Genomic DNA, 22,544 nt, shown 5'->3' on the forward strand with positions numbered 1-22,544 from the left:
TTGGATATCAAACTTTCCATTTAGCCCTGGTCTTTTCTGTGCAAATACTAGGAATTCTTCAATTTTGTTGAATGCCCATACTTTCCCCTGGAAATATATAGTCAATTTTGATGGGTAGTTGATCCGTGGTTGCAGGCCCAGCTCTCTTGCCTTTCTGAATATCGTATTCCAAGCCTTAGATCTTTTAGCATGGAGGCTGCCAGATCCTGTGTGATCCTGATTGGTGCTCCTTGATATTTGAATTGTCTCTTTCTGGCTTCTTGTAAGATTTTTTCTTTTGCTTGAAAGCTTTTGAATTTGGCAATAATATTTCTAACTGTTTTCTTCTTTGGATTGAATGTAGTGGGTGTTCTATGAATCCTTTCAATGTCTATATTGCCCTCTTGTTGAAGGACTTCAGGGCAATTTTGCTGAATAATTTCTTTTAGTACGGAGTCCAGGTTTCTATTAATTTCTGGTTTTTCTGGAAGACTAATTATTCTCAAATTGTCTCTTCTAGACCGGTTTTCTTGGTCTGTCACTCTCTCATTGAGATATTTCATGTTTCCTTCTATTTTTTCAGTCTTTTGACTTTGTTTTATTTGTTCTTGTTGTCTTGAGAGATCATTAGCTTCTAATTGCTCAATTCTAGCTTTTAGGGACTGGTTTTCGGCTATAATCTTTTGGTTTTCCTTTTCAATATGGTCATTTCTGGTGTTCAATTTGCTTATCAGTTCATTTGATTTCTGAGCCTCACTTTCCAGTTGCAAGATTCTACCTTTTAAATTGTTATTTTCTTGCCAGATCTCTTCCATCTTCCTCAGAATCTCAGTTTTGAACTCTTCCATAGCTTGTGCCCCGTTTTCCTTATTTGAGGAGGGTCCGGATGCTTGTTTGTTCTCCTCCTCTGTTTGCTCGGTTGTCTGAATTTTCTCTGTGTAAAAGTTGTCGAGTGTTAAAGACATCTTTTTCTTGTTGTTTAGCTTTCTCTTCTGAACTTCCTGAGTCTGGGTAGCCATCATTAGCCCAGCAGCTTCTCAGCTTTATCCTCGCCACAGTCTTTTGGCTCCTGAGGTCTGAGTTCTGGTTTTTTCCAAGGTCAAGCCCCCTGGTGGACCCCCTTGCTTGATCCTCTGCTGGAGGTTCCTTTACAAGTCTCAGGGCGCTGCTTCCACAGTCGTATACCCGTCTGCACTGGTTCCCCACTCAGGGTCTGCCTCCACCCACGCCTCCGCCGCGCCTGCGCTCTCCCGCACTCAAATTTCGGGTGCATTCTTTGGCTTATTGGGGTCCCAAATCTTGCTGCTCTCAGAAACAGGCCCTGCAGCTGCCAATGGCTCGATGGGTGCCCCAAACTTGCTCTATTTCTTTTTAACTGGCTTCGGCGCTATAGGTGGTGTGTGTGGAGGGGTTCGGGGTGGGTTGGTTGCTCAGCCTGCGATTTAGTGAGAGCTGTTTCACCCCTTTATAGCATGGAAATGTCCAGATTCCACGTACCTTCCACGCTGCACCCTGTTGTGGGGTTCCTCCGTTCTTCTGGACTTGTTTTTATGTCCCCTTGAGGAGTTTTGTGTGTTTAGGTCAGGAGAGGTTAAGAGCTGCTTTTTACTCTGCCACCATCTTAACCCGGAACTCTCTTAAACTCTCAGTTACATGATTTTTTAAAAAGGAATGGGCTAGTGTTTTCTCAGAGATGAATTTATAATTCAGATAGATGCAGATTTCTAAAAGGGTATGGGCTTCTAGAGCTCCACTCCTTCCCCATAGCCACATCATAGGGAAATGAGATTAGGGGGAAATGGAGATGGGATCAAAATCCATCTTGGCAAGACTGACTGACACCTCTCCTACAGACTGATTAATGCTAAGTGATTCCTTATAGGTAGGAATTAGAAGACAAGCCAGACTGGAAACAAGAGAGTCACTTATAGCACAAATTGCAATAGTATTATTTGCATGCCTCTTTTAAGAGAGATACTTGTCCCCATTCTAACTTTTCCTTCCCCCATCCCAGTGCATACTTCTTTCTTACCTCTTCATATTTTGGAGATCATCCCAACGTAATCAATTCACACTTGTGTTCTCTGTCTATGTAGACTGCTTCAAACTGTCATAATAATGATGATAAAATTCTTGGGAACTATATGTATCATCTTTCCATGTACTAATGTAAATAGTTTAACTTTATTGTATTTCTTATTTCTCTTTCGTGTTTACCTTTTTATTCTACTCTTGAATCTTATGTTTGAATGTTAGCTTTTCTATTCAGCTCTGGTCTTTTCATCAGGAATGCTTTGAAATTCCTCTATTTAATTAAATATTAATTTCCCCTAAACAATTATACTGTTTTAATGAATATCTTGGTTGTAATCTTAGTTCCTTTGCCTTCTGTAGGATTATATTTTAAGACTTCTGCTTCTTTAATGAAGAAACTGATAAATCTTGTCTGACACTGATGTGGTTCCAAGATATTTGAATGTTTTCTTTCTGACTGCTTAAAGTATTTTCTCCTTGACCTGGAAGCCCTGAAACTTAACTATAATCTGAAAATTTTCATTTCAGGATCTCTTTTAGGAGGTGATTGGTGGATTCTTTCCATTTCTTTTTTTTTACCCTCTGGATATATGATGTGTAGGCTCTTTTTTTTTTATCATGGTATTCATGTAGTCCAATAATTCTTTTTTTTTAAAACTCTTACCTTCCATCTCAGAATTAATGCTAAGTATTAATTACAGGGCAAAAGAGGGGTAAGGACTAGAGAATTAGGGTTAAGAGACTTGCCAAGGTTCACACAATGAGGAAGTTACTGAAGCCAGATTTGAACTCAGGCTCTTCTGTCTCTTTGCCTGGCTCTCTATCCACTGAGCTACCTAGCTTCCCCCCAATAATTATTAAATTATATCTGCTAGCTCTATTTCTTAGGTTAGTTGTTTTTCTGGTGAGATATTTCACGTCTTCTATTTTTTCATTCTTTTGACTTTGTCTCGTGGACTCATTAGCTTCCAATTGCTTAATTCTAATTTATAAGAATTTTTTTTTCTTTAGTGAGCTTTTACATTTCTTTTTCCATTTGGCAAATTCTACTTTTTAGAAGTTCTTTTCTTCAGAGAATTTTTATGCTTTTTTTTATTTTATCATTAATTCAATTTTGTTTTTTTAAGATGATATTTTCTTCAGTATTTTTAATGTCCTATTTTTACTAAACTGCTAATTCTCCTTTGAAAACTTTCTTGTATCACTCCCATTTCTTTTCCCAATTTTTCCTCTTCCACTCATCTCTTTTTGTAACTTTTCCAGGAGTTCTTGTTAGGCTTGCGTCTTATTAGCATTTTTCTTTTAATGTTTTGTTGTAGCTCTTTTTGAATTATTGTCTTCTTCTTAGTTCATGTCTTGGTATTCTCTGCACCATGGTAGCCTTTAATGGTAATATTCTATCTTTGTTGTTTGCTCATTTCCTCAGTCTATTTCTTGACTTTGAACTTCATGTTAAAATTAAATTCTGCTCATCTGTGCCAAACTTTAGGCTTTTTCATGATGTTGTTTTTAGAGCTAATTTGCAGGGGGGGGGGTGGGGAAGGCAAATTTTTGGTGCTTCCATGGTGGTATAATTTGGGAAGAAATGTGGTCACTGCTTTCCTGGTCTGTGCTCTGTTTTGCCTAGAAAGGTTCCTTCTTCCCCTGCAGTCACAAGGCACTAGCAGTCCTCTTGACCATGGAACTATGACCAGGTTCTCTATTCCCCAGCTAGTGTTCCTCTTGGCCTTGGAATTGTGACCATTGTCAGAATTCCTCTTCACTTTGGAACTGTGACCCAGAACTATATCTGGGCAAGATAAATTGTTTTAGGCTGGGAAAATGTCCTACACTGACATTGTTGGCTCTGATACTCCAAAATTTGACTTGAGATATTATTTGAAAGTTGATTGGACTATGCCCAAAGGACTATAAAAGACTGTCTTCCCTCTGATCCAGCCATACCACTGCTGGGTTTATACCCCAAAGAGATCATAGGGGAAAAGACTTGTACAAAAGTATTTATAACCGCGCTCTTTGTGGTGGCAAAAAAATTTGAAAATGAGGGAATGTCCTTCAATTGGGGAATGGCTGAACAAATTGTGGTATATGCTGGTGATGGAATACTATTGTGCTCAAAGGAATAATGAACTGGAGGAATTCCATGTGAACTGGAAAGACCTCCAGGAATTGATGCAGAGTGAAAGGATCAGAGCCAGAAGAACATTGTACACAGAGACTGATACACTGTGGTAAAACTTCTATACTAGCAGCAATGCAATGATCCAGGACAATTCTGAGGGATTTATGAAAAAGAATGCTCCCCACATTCAGGGGAAGAACAATGGGAGTAGAAACACAGAAGAAAAACAACTGCTTGAACACATGCGTCGATGTGGATATGATTGGGGAAGTAAACTCTAAACAACCACCTCAGTGCAATTATCAAAAATATGGAAATAGGTCTTGATCAATGATACATGTAAAGCCCAGTGGAACTGTGCATCAGCTACGGGAAGGGGGTAAGGGGGTCTGGGAAGGGAGAGAAAGAACATGAATCATGTAACCATGGGAAAATATTCTTAAAAATTAAAAAAATTAAAAAACAATAACAACAAAAATAATAAAGTTGATTGGAGGGGAATGTTGGAAGAATTAACTTGTGTGACTGGCTCTCCATCATCTTGGCTCTGCCCCTTACCTGTGTCTTATTATGTCCTCTTCATCATTCTTATAGGACAATAGTATTATATCACATTCATATACTATAAATTGTTAAGCCATTTCCCAGTTGATGAATAAGTTCTCAATTCTTTGCCTTGATGCTTTAAATATATTTGTACTACATATGTCATTTTGTTTTTTCTTTGATTTCTCTGGTGTATCAATCAAGTAGAGATGTTGTTGGGTCTAGGATATGCATAGCTTAACAGCTTTTTTGGCACAGTTTCTAATTATTTTCCAGAATCCTACTTTATTTCATAAAATATATGTACTCATGGATGGAGAGGGCCATAAATTACACTTTGGTTTTGATGATAGCTATTTCAAGTGAAAGTCATTTTGGAATGTTAGTAGTTACGTGTGTAGACAAAGCATAAGGTAAACATAATAAAGCTTCCTTGCATTCTGAATATTGAAAATCCATAAAGGAAGATTGAACACTTGCCTACAAAGTACTTTCATAGTCCACTTATAGAATTTTAGGGCTTTAAAAATTCTTATTTTATTCACTCAACCAAAGGTTGAACACCTGCTAAATTCGTCCTTACTATGTAGATGAGAAAAGATTTACATAATGGGTATATGCACATAAAGTCAAAGTATATATTGGAAAAAGCACTGGATGGGGCAGCTAGGTGGCATGTGTATGTGGATGAAGTATCAGGCCTAGAGTCAGGAGGACCTGGGTTTAAATCTGGCCTCAGACATTTTCTAGTTTTGTGATCCTGGGCAAGCAAGTCACTTAGCTCCAATTGCCTAGCCCTTACCCTTCTGTCTTCATGTTACTAAAGAAACAAAGTTTAAAAAAAATGACACTGGACTTAGGGAAAGAATCTTGGTTTTTGAGTCATAGCCTGGCTCTTGTCTATCTATGTCACCTTGAGCAACCTCTAAGGGTCTTAGTTTCCTCACCTGAAAAATGAGCATATCAAATAATCCTTAAAGGCTCTTCCAGTGTTGTATCCTATAAACCTCTCTAAGCCTCAATTTTTTAATTCATATATGAGGAATAGCAGCAGACTAGAGGATTTCTAAGGTAATCTTATCAATGGTAATGAAACGTATGATATTATGACTTGCTCCAAACTCACATAGTTAATGGGTATACGAGCTAAGATTCAAACCTAAATATACTTTATGTCAAGCAATCACCTAAATAAATATAATTAGCTTCTTTGACAGGCTATTTCATCACTTCACTTACTTTTGGGAAACAAGCATTCTGAGATAAGTCGCATTCAACATTCCACCCCCACTGCAATAAATAACTGTTAGATATCATATCTATATCAAATTGAGGTTATAGATTTTATACTCTCTTTATTTTTAAAGCCTTACTTTTCATCTTAGAATCAATACTGTGTATTGGTTCCAAGGCAGAAAAATGGTAAAGGGGTAGGCAATGGGGATTAAGTGACTTGCCCAGGGTCATACAGATAAGAAGTATCTAAGGTCAGATCTGAACTCAGAACCTCTTGTCTCCAGCCCTGGCTCTCAACCCCTGAGCATCCCTGTGCCTCCTTTTCTATTTGGCCAATTCCAGGTTTTTTTCAGTTTATTTTTTTGCTTCCTTTTTTTTCATGATTCTCTTGTATTACTTTCATTTCTTTTCCCAATTTTTCTTTTATCTTTCTTATTTGATTTCTTAAATCTTTTTTTTTTGAGTTGCTCTAGTTCTTTTTTGGTCCTGACACCATTTCACATTTTCCTTTGAGGTTTCACATGTTTTGGCATTGCTATCCTTTTCTGAGATTATGTTTTGATCTTTCCTGTCACCATAGTAACATTCTATGGTCAGGTTTTTTCTTTGTCTTTTGTTCATTTTTCCAGCTTATTTCAAGATCTTTCCCTAAATGCTAAAGTTTTGCTCTGTACCTGGGGTGAAAGGGGCCCTGTCCCAAGCTTCTTGTGTTGGCATCTATTCTGGTATATGGGGGTGATCTGGCTGCCTTGGGGCTCTACTGCATTGGGTTGGAGCATGGTGGTGACCTGGCTGCCTTGCAGGGGTGACCTGGCTGCTTTACAGGCTTATCATACCTGTAGCCTGCAGGAACAGCCTATAGCTGGATTGTGCTCCCCTCTTAGACCAGGGAATATTCCTGCTGACCTTATATGTTGTCCAGCAGGAAAACTGTTTCCCTTAATCTTTTATAGGTTCTGTTTTTCTACAATTTGTTTTAAGGTTGCTTTTTAAAATAGTTGTTTGGAGGTGAATTTGGAGATCTCACAGCATTTCTTATTTTGTCATCTTGGACCCTAAATATCAGTCCATCTGGAAAGAGAGAAGAGTGAGAATTGGGGTGGAAACAGAAGTATAGATAAAAGCTATCAAAGACAGGAATAAGAATGGCAGAACAGAAGCAGGAAAATTGTGGGACCTGTCTCTTAAGAAGGCATGCAGAGCTGTCATAAGTTGTTGCCCACAATCCTGACTCTTTGAACTCAAACTCTGGGTAAGGAGTTGGAGTAAAGAGAGGAAATTCTTGCATCATAGGTTGATGAATAAAGAGCAAGTGGGATCCTGGAATAGCACAACTCAAGGAGCTTTCTCCATCAAAGAACAGTTTTCCACAATGCAGTTTGTAATAGCACTCCTAAAACTTGGAGCACTGGGATGACTGTCTATTTTACTTGTCTTTCAATTGATCTACACCCACTCTCCCTGCCTGGTACAACAAGGCACCTTTTAATATGGGATCAGCAGGTGAAAGCCCGACAAAACTTTCAATGAGAAGCACTCTTGGAATTCCAGTGAAAAAGCCCAACATCTATTATACTCTGACGTCTTCTTGCCCTGCATGGCTGACTCTATCTCCTTGGGGCTTAGAGTTTGAAGGAGGGAAAGCTGAAGTCATAGGTTCATAGGCTATTAAGAGATGAAAGGGCTCTTAGAGATAGCACAATGAAGCCAGCCCTTTTTTAGAGACAGCTCTTTTCCTGGGAATTCCTATGGCTGTGAAACCCTGAGAAAAGAGCCAGAGGATCTTTGGCTAGAGATTGTTGCTGAGGTTGGAGCTGAAGCTGAGGCAGTTGGTTGGATCATAGATTTAAAACTGGGAAGAACCCTGAAGGCTTTCTAGTCCAACCTTTTCATTTTACAGATGAAAAAACAAACCTAGAAAGGATTGGTAACTTGACCAGAGTCACATAGCTAGAAACTGTCTACAGTGTGTTCCTGGGAGGACTATGAAGAAAGAGACCCATAGATGTTATAGATGCATGGTATCTGCCTGAGGGAGACAAGATTATATAAGTAGCTTTAGGAAAGCTTTCTATATCAATCACTCGCCTATGAGGCAAGATCTGGGTGCTCCTGGCTCCCTTTAGCCTCAATGCTCTCATTGGACTCAACTCTCCACTTATTTCTAATTGTCTGGAAGAAGGAGCTTCACAAACAGCTGGGATATTCATTTCATTGTTAAGTTTTCTAAACTTATTGGTAGAAAATGAACTTTTCTTTGTGTAACAAAAGAAGTACAAAGGACTCTAAATTTTTGTTGCCTGGTGACCATTTCTAAAGCCTTTTCCCTTTCCAGAGTTGACCCCTTTGCTTTTTTTTTTTTTTAGGTACCCTAACCCTCGAATTCTGGATCTGCAAGCAGCAAGTCGATCCAATCTTGCCTGGAATATCGGTGACCATGAGAATATCTCTGAAAGGCATTCCAAGTGGGCTAAAATCGTCAGGAACCTGAAGAGCATGAGATATTCTAGCTGCGCATCGATACCCAAAGTGGACCAAAAGATAGTAGTAAGAGACTTTCCTTTCTTTATTGTTATACATTTCTATAGTTATGCAGCAATGTAGGAGGTATCCATCACCCTATTGAAACTAGTCTTTCAATAGCAATAATTTTTTCTCACTCCTCAACCTTCCAAGGTCTTTTGCAGAATTTTTTTTTTTCTTAAAAACTCTCACCTTCCATCTTAGAATCAATACTGTGTACTGGTTCTAAAGCAGAAGAGTGGTAAGGGCCAGGCAAAGGGAGTTAAGTGACTTGACCTGAGTCACAGAGCTGGGAAGTGTCTGAGGTCAGAATTGAACCTAGGACTTCCTGTCTCTAGGTCTGGCTCTCAATCCATTGAGCCACCCAGCTGCCCCCCACTCATGTTCTTAAAAAAACCTTAAAACATTTTCCATGAACTAATACAGAATAAAAAGCCTAGAAAACAAATAGATGATACATATTCTATATATAGTCACATATATATACATATTTTATATACAAACATTTATGCATATACCCTAAACTAAGGCACAAACTCTATGGAACTTGGATTTCTTTTTTCCCCTAAGGGGGGAAACAGATACCTAGAGATCTCCATTGCACTTTCCCAGAACAGGAAGATAACCAAGAGATACAATGCTTTTAAAATCAAGACAATCTTTATTAAACAAGGACATACGTGCATCTATGGAGCTGATCAACCTATTGCAAAAGAAGCTCAGTTGAAAAGAGCAGCTTGAATATTTTCTAGAGAAGGGAGTTTGGAGGAGGGGCTGGAAAGGGCTACTCCGGCGAGGGATCTAAGGTGATATGGCCAGAGAGTTCCCAGGAAGTGCAAGGGTAATTGATGAATTCCCAGGGTCAAGGAGGAACCAAGACTCTTTGGCATATTTAGTTGGCAAAAAACAGCAAGATAAGAGTATGAAGGACCTCAGTATCAAGGTTTCAGGAATACAATGACCCACTGAGTCTTAGGGCCAAGCGTCCTATAGTTAAGGGTCAAGATTAACAGAGATAGTCTGCTTGGCAGAATGGGAAACCTAAAGTTGGCTAAATATCTCAATCCAGATTTTCAAGGTTACTAAAACTTGGTTTATTCACAGGCATTCTCTCAACCATTATCATCTTCTCCAAGTCACTCTGAGTCCCAAGATCAGTATCGTCAAACTACTCTGGATCCCCAGGTAGGTAGAGGCAATCTTACATATCTTCATCATAATCATGGTAGGGCAACTCGAGCATATCAAGATAATTATCAAGATAATTTACACAACACACACATATATATATATATACACACATAATGTATGTATATATACACATATGTGTGCATATCATGTGTGTATGTATATCGTATAATTTTTTTTCATTTAATAATTTTTATTTTTTAGAAAAGTTAACATGGTTACATGATGCATGCTCCTCCCCTCCCCTTCACCACCCAACTCCTCCCCTCCACCCATGGCCAATGCGCATTTCCACTAGTTTTAACATGTGTCATTGATCAGGACCTATTTCCAAATTGTTGAGAGTTGCATTGGTGTGGTAGTTTCGAGTCTACATCCTCAATCATGTCCGCCTCAACCCATGTGTTCAAGCAGTTGTTTTTCTTCTGTGTTTCCACTCTTGCAGTTCTTCCTTTGAATGTGGGTAGCATCTTTACCATAAATCCCTCAGAATTGTCCTCGGTCATTGTATTGCTGCTGGTACAGAAGCACATTACATTCGATTTTACCACCGTATATCAGTCTCTGAGTACAATGTTCTTCTGGCTCTGCTCCTTTCACTCTGCATCAACTCCTGGAGGTCTCTCCAGTTCGCCTGGAACTCCTCCAGTTTATTATTCCTTTTAGCACAATAGTATTCCATCACCAGCATATACCACAGTTTGTTCAGCCATTCCCCAACTGAAGGACATACCCTAATTTTCCAGTTTTTTTTCTACCACAAAAAGCATGGCTATAAATATTTTTGTACAAGTCTGTTTATCTATGATCTCTTTGGGGTACAAACCCAACAATGGTATGGCTGGATCAAAGGGAAGGCATTCTTTTATAGCCCTTTGAGCATAGTTCCAAATTGCCATCCATAATGGTTGGATCAGTTCACAACTCCACCAGCAGTGCATTAATGTCCCAATTTTGCCACATCCCCTCCAGCATTCATTACTCTCCCCTTCTTTCATTTTAGCTAATCTGCTAGGTGTGAGGTGATACCTCAGAGTTCTTTTGATTTGCATTTCTCTAATTATTAGAGATTTAGAACACTTTCTCATGTGCTTATTGATACTTTTGATTTCTTTATGTGAAAATTGCCTACTCATGTCCCTTGCCCATTTATCAATTGGGGAATGGCTGGATTTTTTTATACAATTGATTTAACTCCTTGTATATTTGAGTAATTAGCCCCCTGTCAGAGTTTTTCTTTATAAAGATTTTTTCCCAATTTGTTGTTTCCCTTCTGATTTTGGTTGCATTGTTTATGTTTGTACAAAAGGTTTTTAATTTAATATAACGAAAATTATTTATTTTACATTTTGTAATTTTCTCTAACTCTTGCTTGGTTTTAAAATCTTTCCTTTCCCACAGATCTGACAGGTATACTATTCTGTGTTCACTTAACTTATTTATAGTTTCCCTCTTTATATTCAAGTCATTTACCAATTCTGAATTTATCTTGGTGTAGGGTGTGAGATGTTGATCTAAACTTAATCACTCCCATATTGTTTTCCAAATTTCCCAGCAGTTTTTGTCAAATAGTGGATTTTTGTCCCAAAAGTTGGGCTCTTTGGGTTTATCATACACTGTCTTGCTGATGTCATTAACTCCAAGTCTATTCCACTGATCCTCCCTTCTGTCTCTTAGCCAGTACCACATTGTTTTGATGACTGCTGCTTTATAGTATAGTTTAATATCTGGTACTGCTAGGCCCCCTTCCTTCACATTTTTTCTTCATTATTTCCCTTGATATTCTTGACCTTTTGTTATTCCAAATGAAATTTGTTATAGTTTTTCCTAATTCAATTAAGAAGTTTTTTGGTAGTTTGATAGGTATGGCGCTAAATAGGTAAATTAATTTGGGTAGAATGGTCATTTTTATTATGTTAGCTCGTCCTACCCATGAGCAATCAAATGGCTTTCCAATTGTTTAGATCCAGTTTTATTTGTTTGGTAAGTGTTTTGTAGTTGTTTTCGTATAATTCCTGTGTTTGTTTTGGTAGATAGATTCCCAAGTATTTTATATTTTCTAGGGTGATTTTAAATGGTGTTTCTCTTTCTACCTCTTGCTGCTGTGATGTGTTGGAAATATATAGAAATGCTAATGATTTATGTGCATTTATTTTGTATCCTGCAACTTTGCTAAAGTTGTTGATTATTTCTACAAGCTTCTTAGTTGATTCTCTAGGATTTTTTAAGTAGACCATCATATCATCTGCAAAGAGTGATAGCTTAGTCTCCTCATTGCCTATTTTGATATCTTCAATTTCTTTTTCTTCTCTAATTGCTACTGCTAGTGTTTCTAGTACAATGTTAAATAATAGAGGTGATAGTGGTCATCCTCGTTTCACTCCTGATCTTATTGGGAAGGCTTCTAATTTATCCCCATTGCATATGATGCTTGTTGATGGTTTTAGATATATACTGTTTATTATTTTTAGGAAAGGACCTTCTATTTCTATACTTTCCAGTGTTTTCAATAGGAATGGATGTTGTATTTTGTCAAAGGCTTTTTCAAAAATCTATTGAGATAATCATGTGATTTTTGTTTGTTAGATTGTTGATATGGTCAATTATGTGGATGGTTTTCCTAATGTTGAACCATCCTTGCATTCCTGGTATAAATCCCACCTGATCATGGTGGATAATCCTATTGATCACTTGCTGGAGTCTCTTTGCTAGTATTCTATTTAAGATTTTTGCATCTATGTTCATTAGGGAGATTGGTCTGTAGTTTTCTTTCTCGGTTTTTGATCTCCCTGGCTTTGGAATCAGTACCATATTTGTGTCATAAAAGGAATTTGGTAGGACTCCTTCTTTGCTTATTATATCAAATAATTTGTATAGTATTGGGATTAGTTGCTCTTTGAATGTCTGATAGAATTCACTTGTGAATCCATCAGGCCCTGGCGATTTTTCCTTAGGGAGTTCTTTGATGGCTTGTTCAATTTCTTTTTCTGATATGGGATTATTTAGGTATTCTATTTCTTCTGCTGTTGATCTAGGCAATTTATATTTTTGTAAATATTCATCCATATCACCTAGATTGATATATTTATTGCCATATAATTGGGCAAAATAGTTTTTAATGATTGCTTTAATTTCCTCTTCATTAGAGGTGAGGTCTCCCTTTTCATCTTTGATACTGTCAATTTGGTTTTCTTCTTTCCTTTTTTTCATTAGATTGACCAGTACTTTGTCTATTTTATCTCTTTTCTCAAAATACCGGCTTCTAGTCTCATTTATTAATTCAATAGTTCTTTTACTTTCAATTTTATTAATTTCTCCCTTGATTTTTAGTATTTCTAATTTAGTTTTCATCTGGGGATTTTTAATTTGCCTGCTTTCAAGTTTTTTGAGTTGCATGCCCAATTCATTAATCTCTGCCCTCCGTAATTTGTTAATATATGCACTCAAAGATATAAATTTCCCCCTGAGTACTGCCTTGGCTGCATCCCACAGAGTTTGGTAGGATGTCTCATCAATGTCATTCTCTTCAATGAAATTGTTGATTGTTTCTATGATTTCTTCTTTGACTAATTGGTTTTGGAGAATCATATTAATTTCCAATTGGTTTTTGTTTTGCCTGTCCAGGTGCCCTTACTAATTATTATTTTTATTGCATTATGATCTGAGAAGGTTGTGTTTATTATTTCTGCTCTTTTGCATTTGTTTGCAATGTTTCTATGCCCTATTACATGGTCAATCTTTGTGAATGTACCATGTGCAGCTGAAAAGGTGTATTCCTTTTTGTCCCTATTTATTTTTCTCCACATACCAATTAAATCTAATTTTTCTACGACTTCATTCACCTCTCTTACCACTTTCTTATTTATTTTTTGGTTTGATTTATCTAGATCTGAAAGAGGAATATTTAGATCTCCTACTAGTATGGTTTTACTATCTATTTCCTTCTTGTGCTCTGCCAGTTTCTCCTTTATGAATTTGGATGCTATACCATTTGGTGCATACATATTGAGCACTGTTATTTCCTCATTGTCTATACTGCCTTTTATCATGATGTAATTACCTTCCCTGTCTTTTTTAATCATATTTATTTTTACTTTGGTTTTGTCAGAAATCATAATAGCCACTCCTGCCTTTTTTTTCTCATTTGACGCCCAAAAGATTTTGCTCAAGCCCTTAACCTTAAACTTGTGTATGTCCACCCGCTTCATATGTGTTTCGTGTAGACAACATATGGTAGGATTTTGATTTCTAATCCACTCTGCTGTTTGCTTCCATTTTATGGGTGAGTTCATCCCATTCACATTCAGAGTTATAATTATCAGTTGTGTATCCCCCAACATTTTGGTATCCTTTCCTAGTTCCACCCGTTCTTCTTACACTATTTCCTTTTAAACCAGTGGTTTGCTTTAAGCGAGTAACCCTTGTCCCCTCCCTTGATTTACTTCCCTTTCTATCCCCCCTCCCTTGTTATTCCCCTCTTTTTTATTTTTAAGGCCTAATGAATTCCCTCCCCCTTCTTCTCCCCTCCCTTTTTTGGCCTTCCCACACCCCTGTTCCCCTTGGTTTATCCCTTCTGACTTTCTCAGTAGGGTTAGATAGAGTTCTATATCCCAATGGATATAGCTACTCTTCCCTCTCAGGGTTATTTACACTGAGAGTAAGGTTTAAATATTACCTCTTAATGCTCTCTTCCTCTCCTTATAATACTATTCATCCCCTCCCCTTCCCATGCCCTCTTTGTATGTAATAGAATATCCGATTTTTCTTATTCATTCAAGTTTCTCATGGTGTCCTCTACTATTCACCCCCCTCTTTCCCACACCCCCATATCATCTTAGACCATATAGTACTCCAACCTCTCCCTATGAATAATTCTTCTAATTACTATAATAGTGAAAACTATAATAGTGATTAGAGTTCACTACAGAGAATTACACATAACATTTCTCCATATAGGAATACAAATAATTAGATCTTATTGAAGCCCTTAAAGAGGTAAATTTAAAAAATAAGAATTTTCTTTCTTTCCTCTCTGTTTCTTATTTACCTTTTTATGTTTCTCTTTATTTATAAGAAGAGGGATACTAGATCATTTAATGATATAAAAAAGTTATCAATTAAATTGTATTTTTTAAAAGAAATTCATACTACTGAAGAAGAATTAGAAGAGATGAGTAAGGAGCTTTAATGCATGACCTTTCTAAGGAAATGGAATCCCTGAAAATTAAAATAGAGCAAACAGAAATCAAAGACTCCATGAGACACTAAGAAATGGGATAAAACCAAAAGATTTTTAAAAATAAACAAAAATGAAATAAATGTGAATAAATTTTAAAACAACAAAAATTTTAAAGCTGACCTAGAAAACAGGTCAAGAGGTAACTGAAGAAATAATTAGACTCTATGAAAATATATTTTGGGTGATATTACATGTATAATTCAGATTAAATTGTCAGCTTTAGGAGGGACAGAGGGAAGAAGGGAGAGAGACGAGATGGATTATATAACTTGGAAATTTTACATGGAAATTTGTTATTAAAATAAAAATTTTAGAAGGGGAATAAGAAACAGCGTGGTGGAGTGGGGAATTATATAAGGGAGGGAGAGGCTTTGGGGGTTGATCAAAAGACCCTATAGAGAAGTAGTAGCGGAATAAGAAGGGAGGTGGTGGGAAGGGAAGTAATATAAGGCAGGGGGAAGGGAGGGGACAGATTAAAAGCAAAACACTGGAGGGGAGGGAAAGAGTAAAAAGAGAAAGGTCAAGATTAAAGGAGGAAATCAAAATGGAGGGGAATACACAGACAGTAGTCATAACTGTGAATATACATGGGATGAACTCACCCATAAAATGAAAGTGGATAGCAGAATGGATTAAAAACAGAATTCTACCATATGTTTACAAGAATCACATTTAAGGTGGGTAGACACACAGAGGTAGGGTAAAGGTAAGAGGGTAGAGCAGAATATATTGGGCTCTCACTGAGACAAAGAAGGCAGGAAAAATAATCATGATCTCAGATAAAGCTAAAGCAAAAATAGATCTGATTAAAAGAGATAAGGAAGAAATTATATCTTGATAAAAGGCACTATAAATAATGAAGAAATATCATTACTCGACATATATGCACCAAATGGTATAGCATCCAGATTTTTAAAGGGGAAACTAAAGGAGATTAAAGAGGAAATAGACAGGCAAACTATACTAGTGGGGGACCTCAACCTTCCCCTATCAGAACTAGGTAAATCAAATAAAAAATTAATAAGAAAGAAGTAAAGGAAGTGAATGAAATTTGAGAAAAATTAGAGTTAATAGATAACTGGAGAAAATTGAGTAGGGATAAAAAGGAGTACACCTTTTTTTTCAGCAGCACATGATTTATATGCAAAGAATGATCATGTACTAGGGCATAAAAACATCACAACCAAATGTAGAAAAGCAGAAATAATAAATGCAACTTTTCCAGATCATAATGTGATAAAATTATAATTAATAAGGGTTCATGGAGAGGCAAATTAAAAATTATTTAGAAAATAAATAACCTAATCCTTCAAAACTGGTGGGACAAGAACAAATCATAGAAACAATCACTGATTTCACTGAAGAAAATGACAATGAGGAGACAGCATATCAAATTTTATAGGATACAGCCAAAGCAGGACTCAGAGGAAAATTTATATCCCTGAGAGCTTATATCAACAAAATAGAGAAAGGGGAGATCAATGAAGTGGGCATGCAACTAAAAAAACTAGAAAAAAGAACAAAATATAAGTCCCTGGATAAAGGCTAAATTGGAAAGCCTAAAAATCAAAGAAGAAATTAATAAAATTGAAAGTAAAAGAACTATTGAACTAATAAATAAGAGTAGGAGCTGGTTGTTCGAAAAAATAAAATAAAGTATTGGTTAATCTAATTTAAAAAAGAAATAAGAGAATCAAATTATCAGGATCAAAAATGAAAAGGGATATTATACCTCTAATGAAGAGGAAATTAAGGCAATTATTAGGAGTTATTTTGCCCAATTATATGACAATAACTATGACAATCTATGTGAAATGGATGAATATTTACATAAATATATATTGCTCAGATTAACAAAAGAAGAAATAGAATACTTAAATACTCCCAACTCAGAAAAAGAAATTGAGAAAACTAACAATTAACTCCCCAGGAAAAAAATCCCCAGGGCCAAATGGATTCACAAGTGAATTTTATCTAACATTTAAAGGACAACTAATCCCAATACTATACAAACTATTTGACAAAATAAGCAAAGAAGGAGTTTTTACCAAATTCTTTTTATGTCACAAATATGCTACTGATACCCAAGTCAGGAAGACTAAAAAGAAAGAAAGAAAATTACAGACCAATTTCAAAATAATAAGTAGTATTTATTTAAAATCATCGATAAGTATCATCTGCAATGGTGATAAGTTAGAAGCCTTCCCAATAAAATCAGGAGTGAAAAATTGATACCCCATTTTTACCACTATTATTTAATATTGTACTAGAAATGCTGGCTGTAGCAAGTAAAGAAGAAAAAGAAATTGAAGAAATTAAAGTAGGCAATGAGGAAACTAAACTATCACTCTTTGTAGATGATATGATGATATACTTAGAGAATCCTAGAAAATCAACTGAAAAGCTATTGGAAATAATAACTTTAGCAAGGTTGCAGGATACAAAATAAACCCACATAGTCATCAACATTTCTATATATTTCCAACAAAAATCAGCAGCAAAAGTTAGAAAGATAAACTCCGTTTAAAATCACTCTACAATATAAAAATATTTGGGAATCTATCTGCCAGGACAAACATAGGAATTATATGAACACAACCACAAAACACTTTTTGCACAAATAAAACTAGATCTAAACAATTGGAAAAAACATTAATTGCTCAGGGGTAAGACAAGTTAATATACTAAAAATGACAATCCTAACTAAACTAATTTACTTATTCAATGCCATACCTATTAAACTACCAAAAAACTTTTTTATAGAATTAGAAAACATCATAACAAAGTTAATCTGGAAGAACAAAAGGTTAAGAATAGCAAAAAAAATGAAGGAGGGTGCCCTAGCAGGATCAGATCTCAAACTGTACTATAAAGCAGTGATCTTCAAAACAATATGGTACTGGCTAGAGATAGAAGGGTGGATCAATGGAATAGGGTAGGGGTAAATGACCTCAATAAGCTAGTGTTTTTGACAAACCCAAAGATCCCAGTTTTGGGGATAAGAACTCACTGACAAAAACTACTAGGAAAATTAGAAAATAGTATGGCAAAAATTAGTTTTAGAGCAATATCTCACATTTTATACAAAATAAGTTCAAAATGCATATATGATATAAACATAGTGATATCATATAAGCAAATTAAGTGAACAAGGAATAGGATACCTATCAGATCTATGGGGAAGGAAAGAATTTAAGGCCAAGCAAGAGTTTTGATTATATTAAATTTAAAAATTTTTGTACAAATAAAACCAATACAACCAAAATTAGAAAGGAAACAACAAACTGGGAAAATATTTTATGACAAATTTCTCTGATTAAGGTCTAATTTCACAAATATATAAAGCATTAAGTGAAAATTTATAAGAAACCAAGCCATTCCCCAACTGACAAATGGTCAAGGGATAGGAATAGGCAGTTTTCAGATGAAGAAATCAAAACTATCAATAATCATATAAAAATGTTCTAAATCCCTCCTGATTAAAGAAATGCAAATGAAAATAACTCTGAGGTACCACCTCACACCTAGTAGATCGGCCAGTAGTAAAGGAAAATAATTAATGTTGGAGGGGATGTGGCAAAATTGGGACATTAATGCATTGCTGGTGGAGTTATGAATGGATCTAACCATTCTGGATGGCAATTTGGAATTATGCCCAAAGGGCTTTAAAAGAATGCACACCTTTTGATCTAGTAATACCACTATTAAGTCTGCATCCCAGAGAGATAAAAAAAATGAGGATGGACCTGTTTGTACAAAAATATTTTTAACCATGCTCTTTGTGATAGCAAAAAATTAGAAAATGAGGGGATGTCCCTTAGTAGGGGAATGGCTGAACAAATTGTGATATATGATGGTGAGGGAATACTACTGTGCTATAAGGAATGATGAATCAATGGATTTTTATAAGAACCAGAAAGACCTCCATAAACTGGATGTGGAGTGAAATGAGCAGAACCAGGAGAAAACTGTACACAGTGACTGAAACATCATGGGATGATCAAATGTGATAGACGTTGCTACTGGAAGCAATGCAATGATCCAGGACAATTCTGAGGGACTTATGAAAAAGAGTGCTATCCACATCTAGAGAAAGAACTGTGGGAGTCGAAATCCAGAAGAAAACATGATTTATCAGTTGTTTATTTGAGTATATGATTTGGAGTTTTGGTTTTATAAGATTACTCTCTTACAAAAATGAATAATAAGGAAATAGATTCTGAGTGATAATACATGTATAACCCAGTGGAACTGCTTGTCAGTTCTGGGATGGGGAAGGGTAGAGGAGAGGGAGACAACATGAATCATGCTACCTTGGAAAAAATTAAAAAATTAAAAAATTATTAAATAAAATTCAAAAAAAAGAATAATTATACTCCCTGAAAACTGTGATTTAAAAAAGAATAGGTTTATAGTTCTCTTTGTTTTTGTCTTCCCTGGTTTAGGTTTTAGGGATATGTCTTCTAAAAGAAGTCTGTTATTTGCAATTTTTGATGTATGTAATATAGGTATTAATACATTTAATACTTTGCTAAAATCTCTGTAAAGAAAGTGACTTGAGCCACCAATTTAAGGGTGTGTTTTAACCAGATGTGTGAATTCATTTGTGTAGGTCACTTCTATGGGAGAACTTGCTCTACCACTCTCAGTACCTTCTAATAAGTCTTTAAAAACTGCGTAGAGCATTGAGGGGTGAAGTGACTAGCCTAACATCACATGACTTGGGTGTGTCAGAGGTAGCACTTGAAATCCAGGTCTCCTTGGCTCTGAGACCAGCTTCTATCCATCCCACTACACTGCCTCCAAACAGTTTTGTAATTCTGTCAAAAAAAAAAAAAACATAACTGGGAGCAGCTGGGTGACTCAGTGGATTGAGAGCCAAGAGTTCCTGGGTTCTACTTCCTTGCTGTGTGGCCTTGGACAAGTCATTTCATCCCCATTGCCTAGCCCTTATTGCTCTTCTGTATTGGAACCAATATACAATATTGATTCTAAGATGGAAGGTGAGATTTTAAAAAAAGGACATGACTAACCAGTCTGCCATGATCTACTCTTCTGGAAACTGGGCTGGTTCTTTGTGATAAATCCATCCATTTCAAGTTGGAGATTAACCCTTCTGTTTAACATTTTATTCTAGATTTTTTTTTCAGGAATCATAGAAAACCTTATTGGCTCGTTGTCGGCAAATTCTATTCTCTTTTTTTTTGTTGTTGTTGTTGTTGTTGAAAGAGGACATTTCCCCTCTTTCTTGCAATATATCTTCCATTCTCCACAATCTTTCAAATATCGCCAATGACATGTAACAGGTTTTTTCGTGCGCTTCCTTTGGGACAACCACTCAAGCCGCCCACCCTTTTCCATAAAGTGTGCTGCTCTTAGCAGGAACTCTGAATACTTCTCACCAGAGCTAGTTTATTCCTCCTGGAATAGCAGGTTCCTTTGGAGCACATGTGGTCATTCTTCCCTCTGTTCTCTCTCCTTACAATGTCTGTCTCCTCTCTTAGAGTAGTTTATAAAAGCTATTTTCATTATAGCCCAAAAAGCTGAGGGAAATCTGTGTATCCCCATCCTACTGTATGTCAAAGAGCAGGCTGGTGAACGTCAGTAAGTACTTACTAAACTATGACTATGAAGACATAAATCTAACAGAATAGAGGAGATAACATGGATTTATCAGCTTCCCTAATCAACGAACCACCTCTAAAAACACAAACTTTCGAGTGCTGAAAATTTCATATCAAGAGGGTTTCTTTTGTTTTGGCTCTTCAGAGAATTTGCCAGTTCATCAGAGAACTGTCTGCCCTCTGACACGAGCAATCTAATTCATCTAAGATTTCATCCATCCTGAAACTCTTAACAAGGGGGGAAAGTTGGAAAAGTTCTTATAATGTCTTGACCTTGGGGGGCTCGCTGGGTAGAAAACAAGGGAGTGCTTGAATAGCTGACATTCCAGGGTAGTCTTAGGTTTGGGACGGGACCAAATCTGATGATTTATTACTATGCTTTGTGTGTGGTTGTAAAATTGAAATTAGCTGCTGGTGGCCATTAAGCTCATTTTCTGTAGTATCTGAACTATCATAGGTCAAAGGCGTGTGTGTGTCTCCCAGTACTTTCTTGAAGCGTGAAATCTTGTTTTGTGGGCATGGGTGTCTGTGTGTGTGTGTGTGGATGGATGTGTGTAGTTCCACTCCTTTCCAGGGAGAAGATAAATCTCCCATTCTGAGCCAGCCACAGTGGCCTCCTGGCCTTTTCTCATCCTCATTCTTCTTGACCTCTCAGCAGCCTTTGACACTGTTGACCATCCTGTCCTTCTTGATGCTCTTTTCTCTATGGGCTCTCTTGCTGTCTGACCGCTCCTTCTCTTATTTGATTTGCCAGGTCATGTTGTCTAATTGTCTGTGTCCCCTGGGTTCTGTCCTGGATCTCTTCCCTTCTCCCTCGATACCCCACTTTGCTTGATCATTTCATCCATTCCAACAGATTTGATCTAAGTGGATGATTCTCAAATCTACCTTTAGTAGTAGCAGAGACTACCCAGGCTTCCTACTGACTTTCAATCTCCCATCTCCAACTAACTTCTGGACTTTTCAAACTCCTTGTCAGGGGATACCTTAAATTCACGAGGTCTAACACAGAACTCACCGTCTTTCCCCCTGAACCTTCACCTCCTCCAACCTTTCCTACTTCTGCAGAGGACACCACCATCCTGCCAGGCTCCCAACCTAGGAGTCATCCTGGATCCCTCACTCTCACCCCACCGCCCCCATATCCAATCTCTTGGCAAGGTCTGCAATTTTACCTTTGGAACATCTCTTAAACACTCCCTCTTCTCGCCTCTGAGAACCACTATTCTAGTATGGTAGGCCATCATCACTTCATGCCTGGATTATCCAATTAGCCTGCCTAACTCAAGTCTCTTCCTAATCCAATCCATTTTCCATTCAGTTATGAAAAGGATTCTCCTAAAACCAAGTCCCAGTATATCAGGGCCCTCCTAACCCCTTTCCCAAATCAGTCAACTCCAGTTGGTTTCCTCTCCCTTCCAGGATCAAACACAAAATGCTGTTTGGCATTCAAAACCCTTATAACCTGGTTCCCTCCTACCTTTCCAGGCTTCTTACACCTTACTGTTAAGCATATATTCTTCACACCGGTGACACTGGACTCCTGGCTGTTCCATGAACGAGACACTGGACTCCTGGCTGTTCCATGAATGAGAGCCCTCTTGGCTCTGGGATTCCTCTCTGACTGCTCTCCCTTCCTGGAATACGCTTTTTCTTCTGCTCTGACCTACAAAGCTCCCTGATTTCCTTTAAGGCCTGACTAAATCCCACCTTCTACAAGAAGCTTTGCCCAATTCTTAATCTTAGTGCCTTCCTATTAACAATTTTTTATTTGCCCTGTATGTATATAGTGTGCTTTGTATACAGTTATCCCTTCCACATCAACTTTCCCCATTGTGGATTTTTTTAAAATTATTAAACATTTATTAATATTCATTTTAAACCTGTTTACATACTTTATACCCCTACTTTCCCCTTCACCCCCCAACTCCTCCCCTCCACACATAGCTGATGCGCATTTCCACTGGTTGCAACATGTGTCCTTGTTCAGGGCCTATTTCCAAATTGCTGGTAGTTGCATTGGTGTGGTAGTTTCAAGTCTACATCCCCAATC

At 37.0% G+C, this 22,544-nt stretch overlaps 1 protein-coding gene across 1 annotated transcript in view; it reads left to right on the forward strand.

Moving 5' to 3' along the window:
• The window catches only part of C6H4orf45 (chromosome 6 C4orf45 homolog), a 171,777-nt gene that overhangs the window by 137,027 nt on the left and 12,206 nt on the right, over window positions 1-22,544 (forward strand). The window contains exons 4-5 of the mRNA XM_044681688.1: window positions 8,284-8,461; window positions 9,545-9,625. Of these exons, the coding sequence (XP_044537623.1) occupies window positions 8,284-8,461; window positions 9,545-9,625 (259 nt within the window). The remainder of the gene's footprint in view (window positions 1-8,283; window positions 8,462-9,544; window positions 9,626-22,544) is intronic.

This window comes from Gracilinanus agilis, chromosome 6 (assembly GCF_016433145.1).
Source record: "Gracilinanus agilis isolate LMUSP501 chromosome 6, AgileGrace, whole genome shotgun sequence".
Taxonomy (NCBI): domain Eukaryota; kingdom Metazoa; phylum Chordata; class Mammalia; order Didelphimorphia; family Didelphidae; genus Gracilinanus; species Gracilinanus agilis.